The sequence below is a fragment of the Rattus norvegicus genome, chromosome 6 (assembly GCF_036323735.1).
Source record: "Rattus norvegicus strain BN/NHsdMcwi chromosome 6, GRCr8, whole genome shotgun sequence".
Taxonomy (NCBI): domain Eukaryota; kingdom Metazoa; phylum Chordata; class Mammalia; order Rodentia; family Muridae; genus Rattus; species Rattus norvegicus.
In genome coordinates, this window is record NC_086024.1 from 79,021,412 (window position 1) to 79,039,591 (window position 18,180).

General features: G+C 41.3%; 1 protein-coding gene across 4 annotated transcripts in view; it reads left to right on the forward strand.

Moving 5' to 3' along the window:
* Brms1l (BRMS1 like transcriptional repressor) overlaps positions 1-14,324 on the forward strand; it is a 33,933-nt gene extending 19,609 nt beyond the window's left edge. For 2 of the 4 annotated variants that reach the window (NM_001395086.1, XM_063261677.1), the window contains exons 5-10: positions 6,355-6,451; positions 7,358-7,441; positions 7,675-7,739; positions 8,800-8,839; positions 11,104-11,230; positions 12,744-14,324. In NM_001395086.1, the coding sequence (NP_001382015.1) occupies positions 6,355-6,451; positions 7,358-7,441; positions 7,675-7,739; positions 8,800-8,839; positions 11,104-11,230; positions 12,744-12,861 (531 nt within the window). In that variant the 3' untranslated portion in view covers positions 12,862-14,324. Of the gene's footprint in view, positions 1-3,824; positions 4,010-6,354; positions 6,452-7,357; positions 7,442-7,674; positions 7,740-8,799; positions 8,840-11,083; positions 11,231-12,743 lie in introns of those variants that run through there. The other 2 variants (XM_039111976.2, XR_010052063.1) reach the window with 2 other exon arrangements.
* Positions 14,325-18,180: the final 3,856 nt, after the last annotated feature.

Sequence of the window (18,180 nt, forward strand, 5' to 3'; positions counted from 1 at the left end):
ACCAAGGGCTTCCCTTCCACTGGTGCTCTTACTAGGCTATTCATTGCTACCTATGAGGTCAGAGTCCAGGGTCAGTCCATGTATAGTCTTTGGGTAGTGGCTTAGTCCCTGGAAGCTCTAGTTGGTTGGCATTGCTGTTCATATGGGGTCTCGAGTCCCTTCAAGCTCTTCCAGTTCTTTCTCTGATTCCTTCAACAGGAGTTCCGTTCTCAGTCCAGTGGTTTGCTGCTGGCATTCGCCTATGTATTTTCTGTATTCTGGCTGTGTCTCTCAGGAGAGATCTACATCCGGTTCCTGTCGGCCTGCACTTCTTTGCTTCATCCATCTTACCTAGTTTGGTGGCTGTATATGTATGGACCACATGTGGGGCAGGCTCTGAATGGGCGTTCCTTCAGCATCTGTTCTAAACTTTGCCTCCCTATTCCCTCCCAAAGGTATTCTTGTTCCCTTTTAAAGAAGGAGTGAAGCATTCACATTTTGATCATCCTTCTTGAGTTTCATGTGTTCTGTGCATCTAGGGTAATTCAAGCATTTGGACTAATATACACTTATCAATGAGTGCATACCATGTGTGTTTTTCTGTGATTGGGTTACCTCACTCAGGATGATATTTTCCATTTCCCTCCATTTGCCTATGAATTTCATAAAGTCATTGTTTTTAATAGCTGAGTAGTATTCCATTGTGTAGATGTACCACATTTTCTGTATCCAATCCTCTGTTGAAGGGCATCTGGGTTCTTTCCATTTTCTGGCTATTATAAATAAGGCTGCTATGAACATAGTGGAGCATGTGTCTTTGTTATATGTTGGGGCATCTTTTGGGTATATGCCTAAGAGAGGTATAGCTGGGTCCTCAGGCAGTTCAATGTCCAATTTTCTGAGGAACCTCCAGACTGATTTCCAGAATGGTTGTACCAGTCTGCAATCCCACCAGCAATGGAGGAGTGTTCCTCTTTCTCCACATCCTCGCCAGCATCTGCTGTCGCCGGAGTTTTTGATCTTAGCCATTCTGACTGGTGTGAGGTGGAATCTCAGGGCTGTTTTGATTTGCATTTCTCTGATGACTAAAGATGTTGAACATTTCTTTAGGTGTAGCAGTATTTCTGACAGACTTGCAAGTACCAAGATTAGAGGAGGCCATTGCTGTACTCAGTTTCAGGGGAGCCTTTTAATTAGGAAACATGTATTCTATTCTGAGAAAAATTTATACTTTAATTTCTTTTATAAACTGAATTAAAACTTTTAAATTTAATTTTAGAAACTGGACTCTTTAACCCATTGAGAGAGGTTTCTGGGGGTGACACCAAGGACCTACTCATACCAAGTATCACTGGGCTATACCTCCGGCCTTGTAGATACAATTAAACTAAGTTTTTTATTATTATCCATAGCCTTGTATTTACAGTTAGTTTGAATGTTTACTGTTAAGATTTTCCCACAGGCTGGCCTAAGTTTTAAAGGTCTGTTCTAAGTTGTTTTTTTTTTTACAGTGAAATTGCTTTTTTAAAAATTATCTTGTGTGCATGTGTGCACGTGCGTGTGTGTGCATGTGTGTGTTGGGGTGAATGTACCACAGTAGGCATGTGGAGGTCAGAGGACAACTTTATAGAGTCAGGTCTTTCCTTCTACTGTGACACAGGTTCTGGGGATCAAATTAGGTCGCCAGGCTTGCACCACAAGTGCCTCTAACTGCTGTGCCATCTCCCCAGCCTAAGGTACTAATTACTGAGACAAGGTCTCATGTAGCCTAAGCTAGCCTTGAAGTCACCATACTGGCCTTGAACTCCTGATCCTCCTGCCTTCACCTTCTAAGTCCTAGAATCAGTCCTAGCTACTGTGCTGTGTCACTCTCTGATCCGTCAAAATCCCCCAGGGCTCCAATCCTGAAGGAAGTTGAGAACCATGAGGCACTTAAGGCAAGAAACGTACATAGGGGAGTTCATTCTGAACACAGGTCAGTGTTAGTATAAATATGGAACCTTGTGGTCACTGTCCTAGGATTCCTTAGAACTGCTGCTCTAATGAGACTAGAGAGGCCTGGAGAAGGGCTAACAAGTAAGTTCAGTCAGTCTAAGTGTGAGGACAGTAGTCACTCATTGAACAGAAAAACTACTGCAGCACCCAGAGTTGTGTGTTCTCCCTCCCCAACCCCACAGTGTCCTCTGGCTGCTCAAGTCTGATCTCTTTCTCTCTCTCTCTCTCTCTCTCTCTCTCTCTCTCTCTCTGGCTTCTGAGGGTCTGGCAGGTTCGGAGGAAAGGAGAAAAATCTCTTTAAAAGGAGGGTGTGAACTCGCCTGGACTTAGAAGCATCCTTGGGCATGTTTGTAAGGCTGTTGAAATGAGGGAAGACCCACCCTGAACATGGCCAACAGCATTCCACGGCCTGGGGTCCTGTGCTGAATAAGGAGGAAGTGAATTGGACACTAGTATTATTTCTCTACTTCCTGACCGGATGTAATGACCCAGCAGCCTCAGGATATAAACTGTGCTTTCCAAACTGCTTTTGCCAGATATACATTTTGCCACAGCATTGACAAAAGTAACTAAGGAAGGGGCTGAAATGGGATTAGATTCAAGGCATTTCATTCTGTAATTTTTCTTTTCTGAAACAGGATAGTTTTATGTATCTAATGGTATTCTTTTGTTTTTTGTTTTTTTAAAGATGGGGTCCTACTATGTAGCCATGGCTGGCCTGAGACTCACTATGTAGACCAGGCTGGACTTGAACTCTCTACGGCTGGGATTAAAAGCATGTGCCACTAAGCCTGGCTTCTGAGGTGCTAAGAATACAACCCAGGTCCTTGTGCATGCTAGACTAGCACTTTTACCAATTCAGCTATGTCCCCAGCCCTTCAGTCCCTGTTGGGAAACCCTGCTTCTTAGAGTTGAAGTCTGGATAACTTTGTAGAATATATATCTAATATTTTTGAAAGGCCTTGAAAGCTTCAGACATTTCAGTTTCTTCTTGTGGATTTTTAAAACATCATAAAGAATGATTAGTCGGGCTGGAGAGATGGCTCAGTGGTTAAGGGCTGATCTCTCAGAGAACCAGGTTCAATCCCCAGCACCCACAGGGCAGCTCACACCTGTCTATAACTCTAGTTCCAGGGGATCTGACTCTCACGCAGAGATAATGCAGGCAAAACACCAATGCACATAATATATCAATAAATCAAGAACCAATTAGTGGGCTTAGAGAATTTTTGCTTAGCCTAGAGCAGATTTGCCAGTATAGAGCAAAGAGAACATACCGATTTAGCTTCATTTATAAAAGCAAATCCTTATTATCACCTCAGTTCTTTATGTGAGTCATCTTTGCTTGGGGAAAGAGATCTGCTTGCAGCCGCCACAAAGCCTGTCTCTTGAGGAGGCCTAGTTCCCTTTTCTCTTTTCTGCAACTTCTTAATTTCAGTAGCACAATACAGGTATAGTTGGAATATTTCAGAATGTTTTTACATTTGTTTTGTTTTTCTTTTCTTTAAATTTATTTATTTTATTTATATAAGTACCCTGTAGCTGTCTTCAGACATACCAGAAGAGGGCATCAGATCCCATTACAGATGGTTGTGAGCCACCATGTGGTTGTTGGGATTTGAACTCAGGACTTCAGGAAGAGCAGTCAGTGTTCTTAACCTCTGAGCCATCTCGCCAGCCCCAGAAGACTTTTCATAAGTCAGAGGAACAAGCAAAAAGGAGTATTGAGAGCAGCATGTAATGAGATAATTATTTTCACCCCTTACATTTTTTTGTGTACAATGTGTATACATGTTTGTGTGCACATGTGTATGTGCATCATGACTACATGTGCCTGTGTGTTTTTGCAGATGTGGGGGCCTGAGGTTGGCATCTGGTGTCTTCCTCTGTTACTTTACTTTTGGAGATAGGCTCTCTCACAGCCTGGAGTTTGATGAGTTGGCCAGATTGCCTGGCTGGTAAGCTCTGGGAGGCATCCTGTCTACAGCCTGGCACTGGGATTACAGGAGCGTTCTACCAGACATTGCCTTTTTTAGTGAGTACTGGGAATTCTAATTGGGGTCCTTGTGCTTGCATGACAAGCACTTTATTGACAAGCTCTTTATTGCCATATCCCAGTCCTTATATATAGTATCTTATTAAACATTTTAGTGTGTACGGCAGTAGGGTTCATTAGGATATTTTCACACATTTATATGTGTGCTTTTCCTTTATCCATCCCACCACCTTCTCTTGCCCTCTTTGCTGCTCTGTTGGTACAACTTTCACATGACATTTGTTCCACTGTAGCTTTCACCACAGCTGAGCCTCTGAGTTTAGATTAGATATGGCAAGTTCAGCATAGTCTGCCACAGACAGACTGTGCTGTCTCCTTAACTCCTGTCTCTTCTCTACCTTACAGACAAGACAGTGAGGGTAAAGCCTAACGGGAGAGCATGTACCTAGCATGCTAAAGGCTCTTGTTCAGTCCTTAACACCACAAGAATATAAAACCATGAAGAAGATAGACAATAAATAGATAGATAGATAGATAGATAGATAGATAGATAGATAGATAGATAGATAGATAGATAGAAAGAAAGAATGAATCAGTGGGGGGTAGAGAGGTGGCTCAGCAATTAAGAGCATTGACTTCAGAGGACCCAAGTTTGACTCCTAGCACCCGTATTGCAGCTCAGAACCATTTGTTTGTAACTCCCCTCCCAAGGAATCCATCACCCTCTTCTCGCCTCCTCAGGCACCAGACATGCAGATGGTGCACATGCAGGCAAGACACTCCTACATAAAACTACATGTCACTTTAAATATATAGTAAAATAAATAAAGCAAAACCACCGTCTTAGCAGATCAGATTAAAACCCAGGGTCTAGTTCATTGTTTTTGATATATACCACTGTAGCTCTTTTTATAAAAAGCCATAAAATGTGTATAAATATAACACAGAGGGCCTTTCATAAAAGCCTATAAGGCTAGGTGCGGTAGAGAAGTTATGTAATTCCAGTTTCATGGATGGTTGAGGCAGTACAATCCCAAGTTAATGGACTCAGGGTCAGCACGAACAACTTTGTAAGATTATGTCACAAACTGTAAGTAAAAGATGGCTGGTATAGGTCAGTGGTAGGCACTTGCCCAGTATGTGCAAGGCTGTAGGTCTAATCCCTAATGTGAAATTAGAGAGGGGACAAGCCTCTAGCAGAGTCACAAGCCACCCACAAGATTACTTCAAGTCAGTCCTGGAATAGTGTCGTAGGTATGAGTGTCTTACGAAATCTACCGGAATAGACAAGATTTCTTATGGGAAATTGGGGAGGCCACACTCCTGTAGGTAGCAGGTCCATGTGTTGATTGTAAATGCTTCTGATACAGATTTCAAATTTAATCTGCAGATACCCGAAGGTTATGCTGTATGTATCCTTCATAGGTTTGTTTGTTTATCTACTCTACCTACCTACCTACCTACTTACCTACCTACCTACCTACCTACCTACCTATTTACTTACTGTCTATCTTCTTCATGGTTTTATATTCTTGTGGTGCTATGGACTGAACAAGAGCCTTTAGCATGCTAGGCAAATGCTCTCCCGTTAGGCTTTCTCCTCACCGTCTTGTCTGTTTTAGCAAGTGAGTCTGATGTAGTTAATGTATAATTTTGTAATTGAGTTAATATAACACTTTTCTGTCAATCTGTTGCTTTAGAAATATATTTATTGAGTTACTTTTAATGCTCTAAAATTTGTACCTAAATATTTTTTGTGATATATTGCCATATTTAATATGATGTAGAGTAAAACCCAATATAATCTATTTTACTTAATTAAAAATTAATTCTGTGTGTGTGTGTGTGTGTGTGTGTGTGTGTGTGTGTGTGTGTGTGTGTGTGCGTGTGCATGTGTACTCCAGGAGTGGAGCTGGAGTTACAGATGGTTTTGAGCTCCCACCATGTAGGTGCTGGGCACTGAACCTGGGTCCTCTGAAAGAGCAATGAGTGCCCTGAGCCATCTCTCTGGCTTCAATTTAGATGTTCTTAAACAGGGTGTAATTTTACTTATTTAAATCTGTTTTTGTAACCGACCCCTGGTTTTATTTCTTTTATATACTGAACATTTTAAATTTGAAGGCTAAGATGTAGTTCAGAGGAGTGCTTACCTAGCAAGCGGACACACACCCTTGCTTCAATCCTCAGAATGGGGTGGGAGGGGAGCGGCAAAAATAATTTAGATAAATGAAAAAAGCAAATACAACAACCATTTATTAAACCAAACCAAAAAACAAAAACAAACCAAAGCCACCACATATTAAAGTATCTAAGTCATTTGGTATTGCTAGTTAAGATGAACTGGTATTTCTTTCTTTTCACTTAAGTATCATGTTTCTTTCCAGAGTGAAAAGCTTTTGTTATATGATACAGTCCAGAGTGAGCTTGAGGAGAAGATAAGAAGGCTTGAGGAGGACAGGCACAGCATCGACATTACCTCAGGTCAGGGTTGCCCTGATGTGGTGTCCCATAAAGCCTCAGTCTTCCTGAATTGATGCTATGCAAATGCAATGTCCTAGCTGGAGGGAACATGGGAGAGACTTCTGAACGAGATGAAACTGAGGTTGTTCCTTGGATTCAGTCACACTGAACAAGATATAAAAGGTACAGCCTAGGAAAAGGGACAGACCAGCAGTGTGACAGGAGCTGCCCATGGGGCTGTACCGGAAGACAGCCTCCTGTGTTCTTCCAGGCCATGGGTAATCCTTACAGGGCAGTAGGCTTTTGCCTTGGAGAAAGGAAACACTACCATGGTGATTAGATCAGGTCAGTATGAAGTATGGCCATTTCAGGATGACAATAGGGAAGTTTTCTGTTGTGTACTGAAAGAAGTTTTACTAGATTGGCCCACAGTTCTTAAGTATGTTTTATTGTTTTTGTGTTTTGCATTTTGTTTCTTTGCTGTATTTGGGGCAGATGTGATGAGATTAGTATGGGTGGCCTGCTCGTGAGTTAGGTGTCTGTGGACAGCTGCTGAGTTTTTCTTAATCGATGTCCTTGTCTGGAAAACGGAAGTAGAAAGCATAGCTACCTCAGGATTACCACTAGTGAGACGGCTCAGCAGTAAGGTGCTGGCCCCCAAGGCCAGCAGCCTGAATTTGATCCCCAGTCCCGCTGTAGCAGAAGGAAGGAGAGAGCACTCTCACAGGTTGCCTTCTGAGTGTGTGCTGTGGTGTGCAAACATGCACCGCAGCACATGCTATGTGTAAATAAATACATGGAAAAAAATGAAAACAAACTGCCCCCATGCATAGTCTCCTTAGAGATCTGTGTGTAAATAAGCAGCAAACATGAAGTTCTGTGCCGCCCTTTCTTCCTGTGGCCAACTGACGCTTGATTCCCTTGCAGAACTGTGGAACGATGAGCTTCAGTCAAGGAAAAAGAGGAAGGATCCTTTCAGCCCCGACAAGAAGAAGCCAGTCGTTGTCTCAGATATCCTTTCCCACACTCTCTGGATTTTCACACTGTGCTCAGCTTTGAAAATTGCTGTGTCCAGTGTAGGCGGAGGGCACGCAGCAGCTCATGATGCAGCAGCGCTCAGTTTGTACAGGTGCTTTTGAGACAAGGTCTCGTATGTAGCCCAGGCTGGCCTTGAACCCAGCCTTCCTGCATCACTTCACTGAGTATGTGATGTTCTCATTGCCAGTTGACCTTGACGCCTCAACGTCCATATATAGTTTATATGCTGCAGGATCTCGATATTCTTGAGGACTGGACAACAATTAGGAAGGTATGATTAATGAATGGTACAAGGAAGTACATTTTATACTCTGCCTTTCACGAGCTTGTTCATCGGTATATGAGAATATGATTGTTGTAAATATGCTTTGTTACTTAACATGGGCTGTAGAAATAATTAGAGATATGTCAGTAATTTGTATTTCTCCTGTCATAATGTAATAATTTATACAAGAGTGTGGAATAGCATATGTGTAGTTTGCCTAGAGTGTTAGGTTCAGAGCTTTGGTTATTTCTGGTGTATGGAAGGCACTCAGTAAATATTTTTTGAATGAATACATTGAACCTATGTGTTTTATATTCTATTAATAACTATTGAAGTGTGACTCTGATGCTTATTTAAAAATGGAGCTAGATATCTTGTCATCTTTTTATTTTTTATTTCTATTACCATTTTTATTTTTTATTATGCTCAGATTGCCCTAGAAGTCACTTTGTATCCCCCACAGTCTTTGAACTTGTAAGCCTCCTTTCTTGACCTTCTTAGGAGCTAGGTTACGAGGTTCGAGGCTTGCTTTCCTTATTAAAAATTCCCATTTTGGGGCTGGAGAGATGGCCCAGTGGTTAAGAGCACTGACTGCTCTTCCAGAAGTTCTAAGTTCAATTCCCAGCAACCACATGGTGGCTCACAACCATCTGCAATGGGATCCGATGCCCTCTTCTGGTGTCTGGAGAGAGTGAAAGTGTGTTTGCATACATAAAATAAATATCTTTAAAATGTAAACATATTCCCATTTTTATAAATTGCTCAGAGAACTTATTTCAGCTATTAATAGTGGCCATGGAAGAAGGTATCCTCTGTGACGTTAGACGTCATCATTAGCCCGGAGGCTGGGGGGTGCCTCAGTTCTAGCATACTTACCTAACTTGCTTGCCTAGTATGTGTGATGCTTTGGGTTCTTCCCCTAGCACCAGAAGAAAACAAGGACAGCAAATGTTTGTATCTTATTCTGTTACTGAACCAATGAGAACACTGTATGTATTATAGATAGCAAAATCTACTTTCAGTCTGAATTCAGATTTTTCTCTTCTCCCCCTGTCTTTTTTCTAAGGCAATGGCTACATTGGGTCCACATCGAGTTAAAACAGAACGTAAGTTGTGAATTGGGACCTATTCTGTGGAGAACTGTTCAAGCAGGGTGGTTAAATCACCTGCTCATCGAGGAGGAACACAGTAGTGGTTCCATTAGCTAGTGAACTCCATCAGGAGTCTCCTGCCTCATATGAAAGTCTGAAAGTTTCCAGTGCTGTGCATTTCTTCCTTCTTTCATTGTTAAGCCTTATAGTTCTTCCTGATATTAGATCTGTAATGCATTTATCCAGGTGTTGTGTTGTTGTTTTTCTTTCTTTTCTTCTTTTTTTAACCTTTTTTTCAGAACAGAGATTAGAACTCTGTTGGTGGAGAACTGAGAATTTATCTGCTACATGTTTTGTTTTGAAATAGGTCTTTTCTGAAATTATGACCTGTTTGCCTTTGACTCCTGAGTGCTAAGATTATATGTTTTTTAACCTTTTATTTATTTCATAACTGCCCAAATTGTGATGAACATTGGTCTCTATGGTTCTTGTTGTTGTTGTTGTTGTTGTTTGTAGATTTTTTTTTTGTAATCCTTTAGTGGATTATAATGAGGTTAGATGAAAAAAAACAATTTTTAAATGTTAAGGAAAAGAATTTCTTGTTCCATTTCAAAAGTATGTTTACGAGATATTTATTTTTAAGAGTGTTCCAACTTTTTTAAATGGTTCCTTTAAACTCTATTTCATATCAGGAAATACTGCCCTTGACTGGAGGGCCAGATGCCCAAGTCTCTAGAATGTTTTTGAGTTATTAATTTGGGGGAAGGTGTGTGTGTGTGTGTGTGTGTGTGTGTGTGTGTGTGTGTGTGTGTCTTTATACATATGGTCGTGTGTGGGTGCATGAGCGTGTATATGGCTCTAGAGATCTGTCCTTGATGGCTCTCTACCTTACTTATCTGACATGAGGTTCCTTGTTGAATAGAGTGTGTAAGTCTAGCTCCTGTAATGTCCCAGGGAGACCTTGTTTTTGCTCCCGTGCTGGGATTATAGGCTGCTGCCAGCCTGCCTGGCATTTATGTGGCTTCTGCCCCTCACACTATTGATTAGCCCCCACTGGTTAGAGTCCCACTATCCAGCGGAATGGCTCTCGATCTCGCCTGTGTTTAGCTTAACGTTCTACTGCTTTTCTTTATGACACTCAACTCCATTTGTACATTTTACTTTACTTTTAGGAATAATAAATTCCACAATTCTTTTTAAAGACAAAATTACTGTTATTATGCATTTGGTGTGTGTGTGTGATCACATGCATGTCATGGCACACGTATGGAGAGCAGAAGACAACTTCTGAGATTTGGTTCCTCCTGTTCACTTGGGGTTTGGGGACTCAGACGTCAGACTCAGGTCATGGGGCTTGTATGACATGTATGCCTACCTGCTGAGCTATCTCCCTGGCCTCATTGGGACTTTGAAACTAATTCTCTTCTTGTCTGTCTGCCTCCTGACTGGATTGGAGTATACGCTTTACAGAGAGACCGGCTCCTGTCTCTGTTCTTCCTTCAGCACCCAGCACAGCTCCTTGTGCTAGCGTAGGATGGACTCAGACATGGGCTGAGTGAGTGAAGAGCTTGTATACTTCCCACACACCAGACACTATTTTAGGTTCTTGGAGGGACAGTGAGGAAGGAGATAAACTTGGAGCCTCCTTTCAGGAGGTGGAGTCCTATGTTTGTAACTAAGTAAGTTAGTATCAGATGGAGACAATGATTATGAAGTCCATGGGAAGTTGTGCTGGTGATTGTCTGAGAAATGGCAGTATGAATGGTGAAGGTGCTGCTAGTGCGTGCTGTGATTGTGACAGTGTGTTTCCTTAGGAACATGTTTCCCTGCAGTAGTTTATCCACTAATGCCCAACCATTTCTGAGAGTCGGAAATGAAACTTCTACTAAGGATAATTAAAGTTCTGGAGTCTTCTCATTAAACATTATATCCTGCTTCTTTCCAAGTGAGGGATGCCTTATACAGGAGGATATTTCAAAAGTAATTTAAACTGGAAATACGATAATTTGTATTTTTCAGGGCTGTTTAAAAACGGTGCTGGTAATTAATCATTTATGTGCCTGCTTACCTTTCTGGTTCTGCTTCATTGATGATTGCTTACCTTTGTTTGCATTAGATAGCGAACTGTAAAAGTAAGAGATGCTCTTGTTTTCAGTTCATTTTAGGTTTCTATGAGAATATTTCAAGTGTTTTTACACATATATGTGCATGCATTGCTGTTGTCTTTATAGTTCTGACAGTGTCTTATTAACGTGACAGTTGTTTAACTGATCCCTTAGCACCTGTGAAACTGGAAAAACATCTGCACAGTGCTAGATCTGAAGAGGGAAGACTGTATTATGATGGTGAATGGTATATACGTGGACAAACGATATGTATTGATAAAAAAGATGAGTGTCCCACAAGGTAAGAAGCTTCCTGTCACTGCATTGTCGCTGTTGTCAGTCGGGGTTTGCAGCCTCCGTGGGATATTTGTCATGCATCATTAGTTCTTCTGGATCCTTTTTACTTGAGTAAGATTTAATCATGTGTGCACAGTCCTTAGTATTTGTATAATAGACATCACATTAGAGTGGATCAACCTTAACATAGTGGATTTGCTTGGAATTTATCCATAAGTGATCCTGATTATTAATTCTTACAGTGTAATTAATCGTTATGATCTTAAAATAATGACTTTACAGACTATTAAGAACTTTTGGTGGGCCTATTAGTTCTTAATTCTTCTGGCCCCATTTCAGTTTTCTCGATAAAGAGACATATCAGCTGGCAGTGCTGCTCAGTTGTTAGAGTGCTTACTTAGCATACGCATAACCCTGGTTTTGGTCCCCAACACGACGTGAACTGAGCAGGGTGGAGAGCCTGTAATCCCATAACTAGGGAAGTGGAAACAGGAAGATCAGGCGTTCAAGGCCAGTCTTGAGCTGTGGGGATCTCTGCAAGTGCCACAGCCAGCAGAATAATGATCTGCATGAAGCAAAAAGACAATCCCACTCAGCGTAACTTAGTGGCCGGTGTTGGTTCAGACTTCTAGAACTGATTCTAGGCTCTATTTTAGTTATATTTTAGTACAGTTTGGGAAACTAATGCAAATCCTGTGTGCACACAGAGGCATATTACATTGAACTCTTCTCAAAGAAATTATCACTTCTTTCACGAAGACGGGTTCCAGATGGGCTTCATGTGACTTCCTTAGGGCCTCGGGGAAGATCTGGTGTGGTCTTAGTCATACAGACAGTACAGAGGTCACCTAGACTATTAACCATCTCCAGTCCTGTGTGTGGGAGCCTGGGAGAACTCCTGGCCATTCAGGTAGCACAAGGATCACCTAGGCTAATAGCCAGCTCCAATCCCAGACTGCTGGGTGGAGAACCCTGAGTGTTTAAATTCCTGGTTTTCCAGTTATCTGTGAGCACAAGGACCTCTGTGCTCCCAACACAAATAGCTACAAGTAGAGGTGGAGGGCAACCTGGGATACAGAAGACTGTATTTCAGACAAAAAATTACTAATTTAGGCAGGAAAGAAAGCCTATAAAATATCTTGCTGTGATCTTTTGCAAATATTAATGAATTATTGCCTTCGTCCTTTATAGTTAAATTCTCAGAATATCAGCTTTCTACTGTAAGAAACCCCTTTTGTTCTAGATAGCAGCATTAGAGTTGTTAGTGCAGGGCCTGGTACGTGAACCTGTTGAGCCTATTACATCTGGTGTGAGAGCTTGATTTAAGCTAATAATCTGAAGATTAGTATAAACCGGGGGGAGGCAGAGGAAATGCAAGCTCAGGGCCAACCTGGGCTATAAAAGCATGTCCTTAAATATATAAGGAAAAAGAAAAGAGAAATGAACCCCCAGTGATAAAACAATAAATGGAAATGAAATGAAGCACATTGTAATTCATTCTCTCTTTTCCTTTTTAGTGCTGTAATCACAACAATTAACCATGATGAAGTCTGGTTTAAGAGGCCTGATGGAAGCAAATCTAAGCTTTATATTTCACAGCTACAGAAAGGAAAATACTCAATTAAACACTCGTAATCACGGTCTAAGTGTTCCCCACATGTACCTTATTAGTGTTACCAAGTGTAATGTGCCATGGGAGCCAGGAAGTGTATTCAGCAGCTTAGTACTCCCACCCATCATGAGAGAATGTGTCTTCTAGGTCGTCCTCAAAGTAGACCCCATACTAGTAAGTCATTAAGAGGAATAGTGATTAGAGCTAATCATGACCATCACGTTTATTTGCCTCGTAGGTCCCGTGCCAACAGGTCTGTGTGGTATGTATTTCTTTCTCCATGTTGTTCAGTTTGTGTCTTACTCATGTGAGTGCGTCTCACCTTTAATGAGCTACAGCTGCAGTCCTCTGCAGTTTCAACCCCACCATTGCCACTCGTGTTTGTACATAAGGCTGATGAAATGTTTCCTATAAATGATTTGTATTAGTGCCGTAGTTTCAATCAGAACTGAAATTTATACACAAGTGTGTGCGTGTGTATATACAGTGTCCCCAGCGTACTTCAAACTGGTGGCCTACCTGTACAATCTTGTTTTACCCCAGATTAAACTGTTGGGTTTGAGGAGAAAAGGGAGCACTTTTGTAGACTGGTTTTCCTTCTCTTCTTCCTTGATGGCAGTGACCTCTTTGCAGATCATATTTGGTGTTTATTAGTAGCATTGTGTCAGGTGTGAACATGTTGCTGCCTGTGTTTATTGTGAGCTTTTAGAGGGCAGGCATCCTGCCTGGTGTTTATGATGCACAGTGTCAGAGTGACAAGTGGCTGGCAGTATTGTCCTGCTTTCTGCACATCTGAACTTTTGAAGATTTTAGTAAGCATTTTCCAGGGGCAAAACTGTATCCTTATTCTAATTTTATTGCTTGAGTAAAATACATATAGACATTTCCCTTAACTCTACCACCCCCAAATTAGCTTTTAAAGAAAAATCTAGTGTTTTTTACACTTTCAGGCCATTTGGTGCAATTTAGAAAATGTTGGCCTCTCTTCCTTTAGCCATGTTCAGAATTAACTTGGAAAGTCTCTGGAGCTGTGCAGAAACTGGAGCCCTCAGCCCGGCCGCGCAGCTGGCTATAGTGTGTACGTAGGGTACAGCCAGATGAAGCACTCTGCTGCTCTCATGCACTTTAATTTCTGTTACAATGGTATTTAAGAGGATGAAGAAGATTCACTTAACACTCCTCAAAGGAGTCCTGCATGATTCCGTTAGTTCCTTAGGATTTTACCTCTGCAGATACCCCGTGCAGGTTACTACTCCACAGTTGCCAAATTGTAACCGTCTGACTTCTGAAATTCAGTATCAGCAACCTTGTGCTGCTCTGTTCTGTTTCTGATCACCCATAGCGGCTGTGTGTACTGTCCCAATCCAGTAGCATTTGGCAGTGCTTATATATATATATACATATATATATGATGTTTGATAAGCATTTTTAATGAGATTTGTATTTTTAAATTTAGTATGTAATAAAAAGAAGTGTTTGAACGTCATTTGTAGTGTTGTGTGTTTCTTACCCACACTGCAGTTCGGTTGTTTATACCCAGTCCGCTTGTGTGGACGGCAGCAGGCCCACTGCTGTGGAAGGCTTCTGCTCGGCGTCCCACACTTGCACCTCCATGAGGCATATGTAAGTTATATTTAACTAAAAATACACTTGCAGTTGTGTTATATTTAAATAAGTGTACTCTGTTTTGAAATTTTAACCAGAAATAATTTAAAGATTTATTTCTCACACTTAAGCATGAAAACTCTGATTTCTATATTCTGACTTACTATTCCACCTTCATGTTAAGGTCAGGGTAACATTAAAATCATAGATTTATTGACAATTTACATCTCACTTCAGAGTGTCTGTCCTGTTGGTTTCCCCTTTACTGATAAAAATATTTGCTCTTTATATATAAATTTATTATTTACTGAGCTCTGGTTCAATTCTAGGTGCAAATCACATGTCATATAAATAACTGGCAAAGATTTCCTCTCATTTTGTAATCTGAGTCTTTCTGTTTAACATTTTCGTTTTCAAAAAGGTTTAGTTGTAGTTTTCATTTGTCCGTATGTATAATTGTGTAACTGCAGGCTCTTCTGAGATACTATTTCTCACAGATCTTGTCCAGTCCCAGGCATTGCTAGCGTTTAATCTGTATATCACTTACAGCAATATGGCCATTAAAAATTAGTGCTGCAGATGTACTATCAAAGACTTAAGCTAAGAAGTCTTCCCATCTTCTCTCATCTTCTTCAGTGTCTCTATTTAGCTCTTTATAGTTTTCATCGTTCAGGTACCTGATATAACTGGCTGAATGCATAACCAGCCCTTTCCCTCCCCCCTTTTTATTCTTGAGACACTTTTCTTGACTTTCTTGTGAATTTGTTATTGATATCTAATAGTTTATACATGTTAATTTTGCATCATCCTTACTTTGATGAGTACTAATTTATCTTGGAGACCTTAGGGCATTTAAACTGTAAGATTGTATAGTATGAAAACAGAATTTCTTTCTATTCCACTCTGTATCCATTTTGCATCTTTTTCTTATTACTCTAGCTAGGATTTCAAACACTGTTGAATAATTGTGGACAGTGTAATTCCCCCTACCTCCTTTCCCCATCTCTTGGAATGTTGGGTAACAATGTGTCATGTCAGGGCAATACCAACTTTGTGAATGATGATGCAAACATTCTGTCCCTTTTGTTTTATGTTATGGTTTAAGGAGCATGATGGGTAATACCTAATATTAAAGACTTTAAAGTTCAGTACTTCTGGGAAAAAAGATCAAGGTAAGCATATACTTGTAAGTGGTATAAATACTATTTCATATAACCTGCCAAGGATATGAAGTATTTTACTAAGATAGTTTCCCATTATTTATTTATTTATTAGTTATTTTATTTATTTACATTCCGGTCATCCCCCCCAATTGGTCCCCCTCCTTATCCCATTCTTCCTCCCCCTTGCCTCCAAGAAGGTGCCTACCCCCCCCCCCACATACACACAGACACCAGACTTCCACTTTCCCTGGGGCCTCAAGTTTCTCAAGGGTTTGGTGCATCTTTTCCCACTGAGGCCAAACCAGGCAAACCTCTGCTATATATGTACCAAGGCCCTCTGACTGGCCCATGTGTGCTACTGACTGGTGGGAGCTCCCTGGGGTCCAAATTAGTAGGGACTGCTGGTCTTCCTGTGGGACCACTCTCCCTTTCAGCTTCTTTAATCCTCCCCTAGCTCAACCATAGAGGTCCCTGACTTCAGTCCAATGATTGGTGTAAGTGTCTGTATCTGTCTCAGTCAGCTGCTTGTTGGGCCTCTCAGAGGACAGCCATGCCAGGCTCCTGTCTATAAGCATCAGTAACAGTGTCAGGCCTTGGTGCCCCACCCACCCCATGAGATGGATCCCAGGTTGGGCTGGTCATTGGACCACGTTTCCTTCAGTCTCTTCTCCATTTTTGTCACTGCAGTTCTTTTAGATAAGAACAGTTCTGGGTCAGAACTTTTGACTGTGGGTTAGTAATCCAGTCCCTCCAATTAAAGCCCTGTCTATCTATTGGAGGTGGATTCTTTTAGTTCCCTCTCTCCAAAGTTGGGCATTTTGGCTAAGACCTCAGAAGAGAGAAAGCTCTCCCATGCTTATGAGTAGATAGGATAAACAGTGAAAATGTCCATCTTACCAAAAAGCAATCTACAGATTCAACACAATCCCCATAAAAATTCCATTACAGTTCTACAGATATGGAAAGAGCAATTCTCAACTTCATATGGAAAAACAAAAAACTCAGATGGCCAAAACAATTCTCAACAATAAAAGAACTTTCAGGGTAATCTCCATCGCTGACCTCAAGCTGTACTACAAAGCAATAGTGATAAAACTGCATGGTATTGGTACAGAGACAGTTCAATCAATGGAATAGTATCAAGGACCCAGAAGTAAGCCCACACACCGGTGGACACTTGATCTTTGACAAGCCAAAACCAGACAGTGGGAAAAAGAAAGCATCTTCAGTAAGTGATGCTGTCTAACTAGCAATCTGTATGTAGAATAATGAAAATAGATCCATATTTATCCCCATACACAAAGCTCAAGTCCAAGTGGATCAAGGACCTCCACATAAAAACAGATATACTGAATCTAATAGAAGAGCAAGTTGGGTAAAGCCTCAAGCTCATTGGCACAGGGGGAAAGTTCCTGAACAGAACACCAATGGCTTAGGCTTTAAGATTGACAATTGATAAATGGGACCTCATGAAAGTGAAAACCTTCTGTAAGGCAAAAGACACCATCAATAGGACAAATCGGCAACCTACAGATCGGGGAAAAAAAATCTTCACTAACCCCACATTCGACAGAGGGCTAATATCCATTAGTCTTTTAGTCGTGACATTCTGGAGACTCGTTGGAAAGCTGTGGTGTGCTGTACCACTGCGGCCACTGCCATGTTTCTGATTACTTTTTCCTGTCAGTTGCTGGGACTTTTCCACCACAGCTCCTTGTTCACATTCAGCTGACCTTGCCTGTCGTCTCACAGTGAAGAAAACAGTCCCAGCCATCATCTAATTCAAATTACCAGCAAACACTAATGGAATGCACTTCATTTAGCTCCTTTACCCTGGCTCATATCAGAGCACTGAGTGATTTCATTCTGTTGCCAATAAAAATTGTTCTTGCTGGGTGTGGAGACATATGCCCATAACCTTAGCACATGGGAGGCAGAGGCAGAAGGATCAGAACTTTTGGACCAGAATTGGCTACAGAGTGAGGCTGGCCTGGGCTAAACTGAAAAATAAATGAAATGGACATTATGTTCTGGTGTACACATTGCTACCTAGGACTTTGCTTACAGAGCTGTCCGTGTGCCTTACTCTCTTTGGTAGTTATTTCAAAATTACCAAACTGGTTGGTGTTTCTGCCTTTGTACTCAGTAAATCTGCTGTAAGATTGAATGAAATTGCATTTCTCTCAAGGAAAGTGGGAGTGAGTAAGGGGTAGACATGAGTACATTAGCCTAGATCTTGATATAGAACTACCAGATTAGAATGTAAGTCATTGTAGTTTGAAAGATGAAGAGATGACAGATACTAAAAAGCACAGGAGAGTTCAGACTAGAGGTGGAGAGGAGGCATGTCCCTTATCTGCATGGTCTGCACTGTCTGATTTGTGGGATCCTCCATTGCTCACTGTGGGCCAGCCTCTTACTCTAACAAAGCCTCCTACATTTTTGTTTGTTTAAAGATTTGTTTTTTAAAAATGCTCATCAATGTGTGTGTGTGTGTGTGTGTGTGTGTGTGTGTGTGTGTGTGTGTGTGTGTGTGTGTGTGTAGGGGCCGATAACCATGAGAGCAGCAGATCC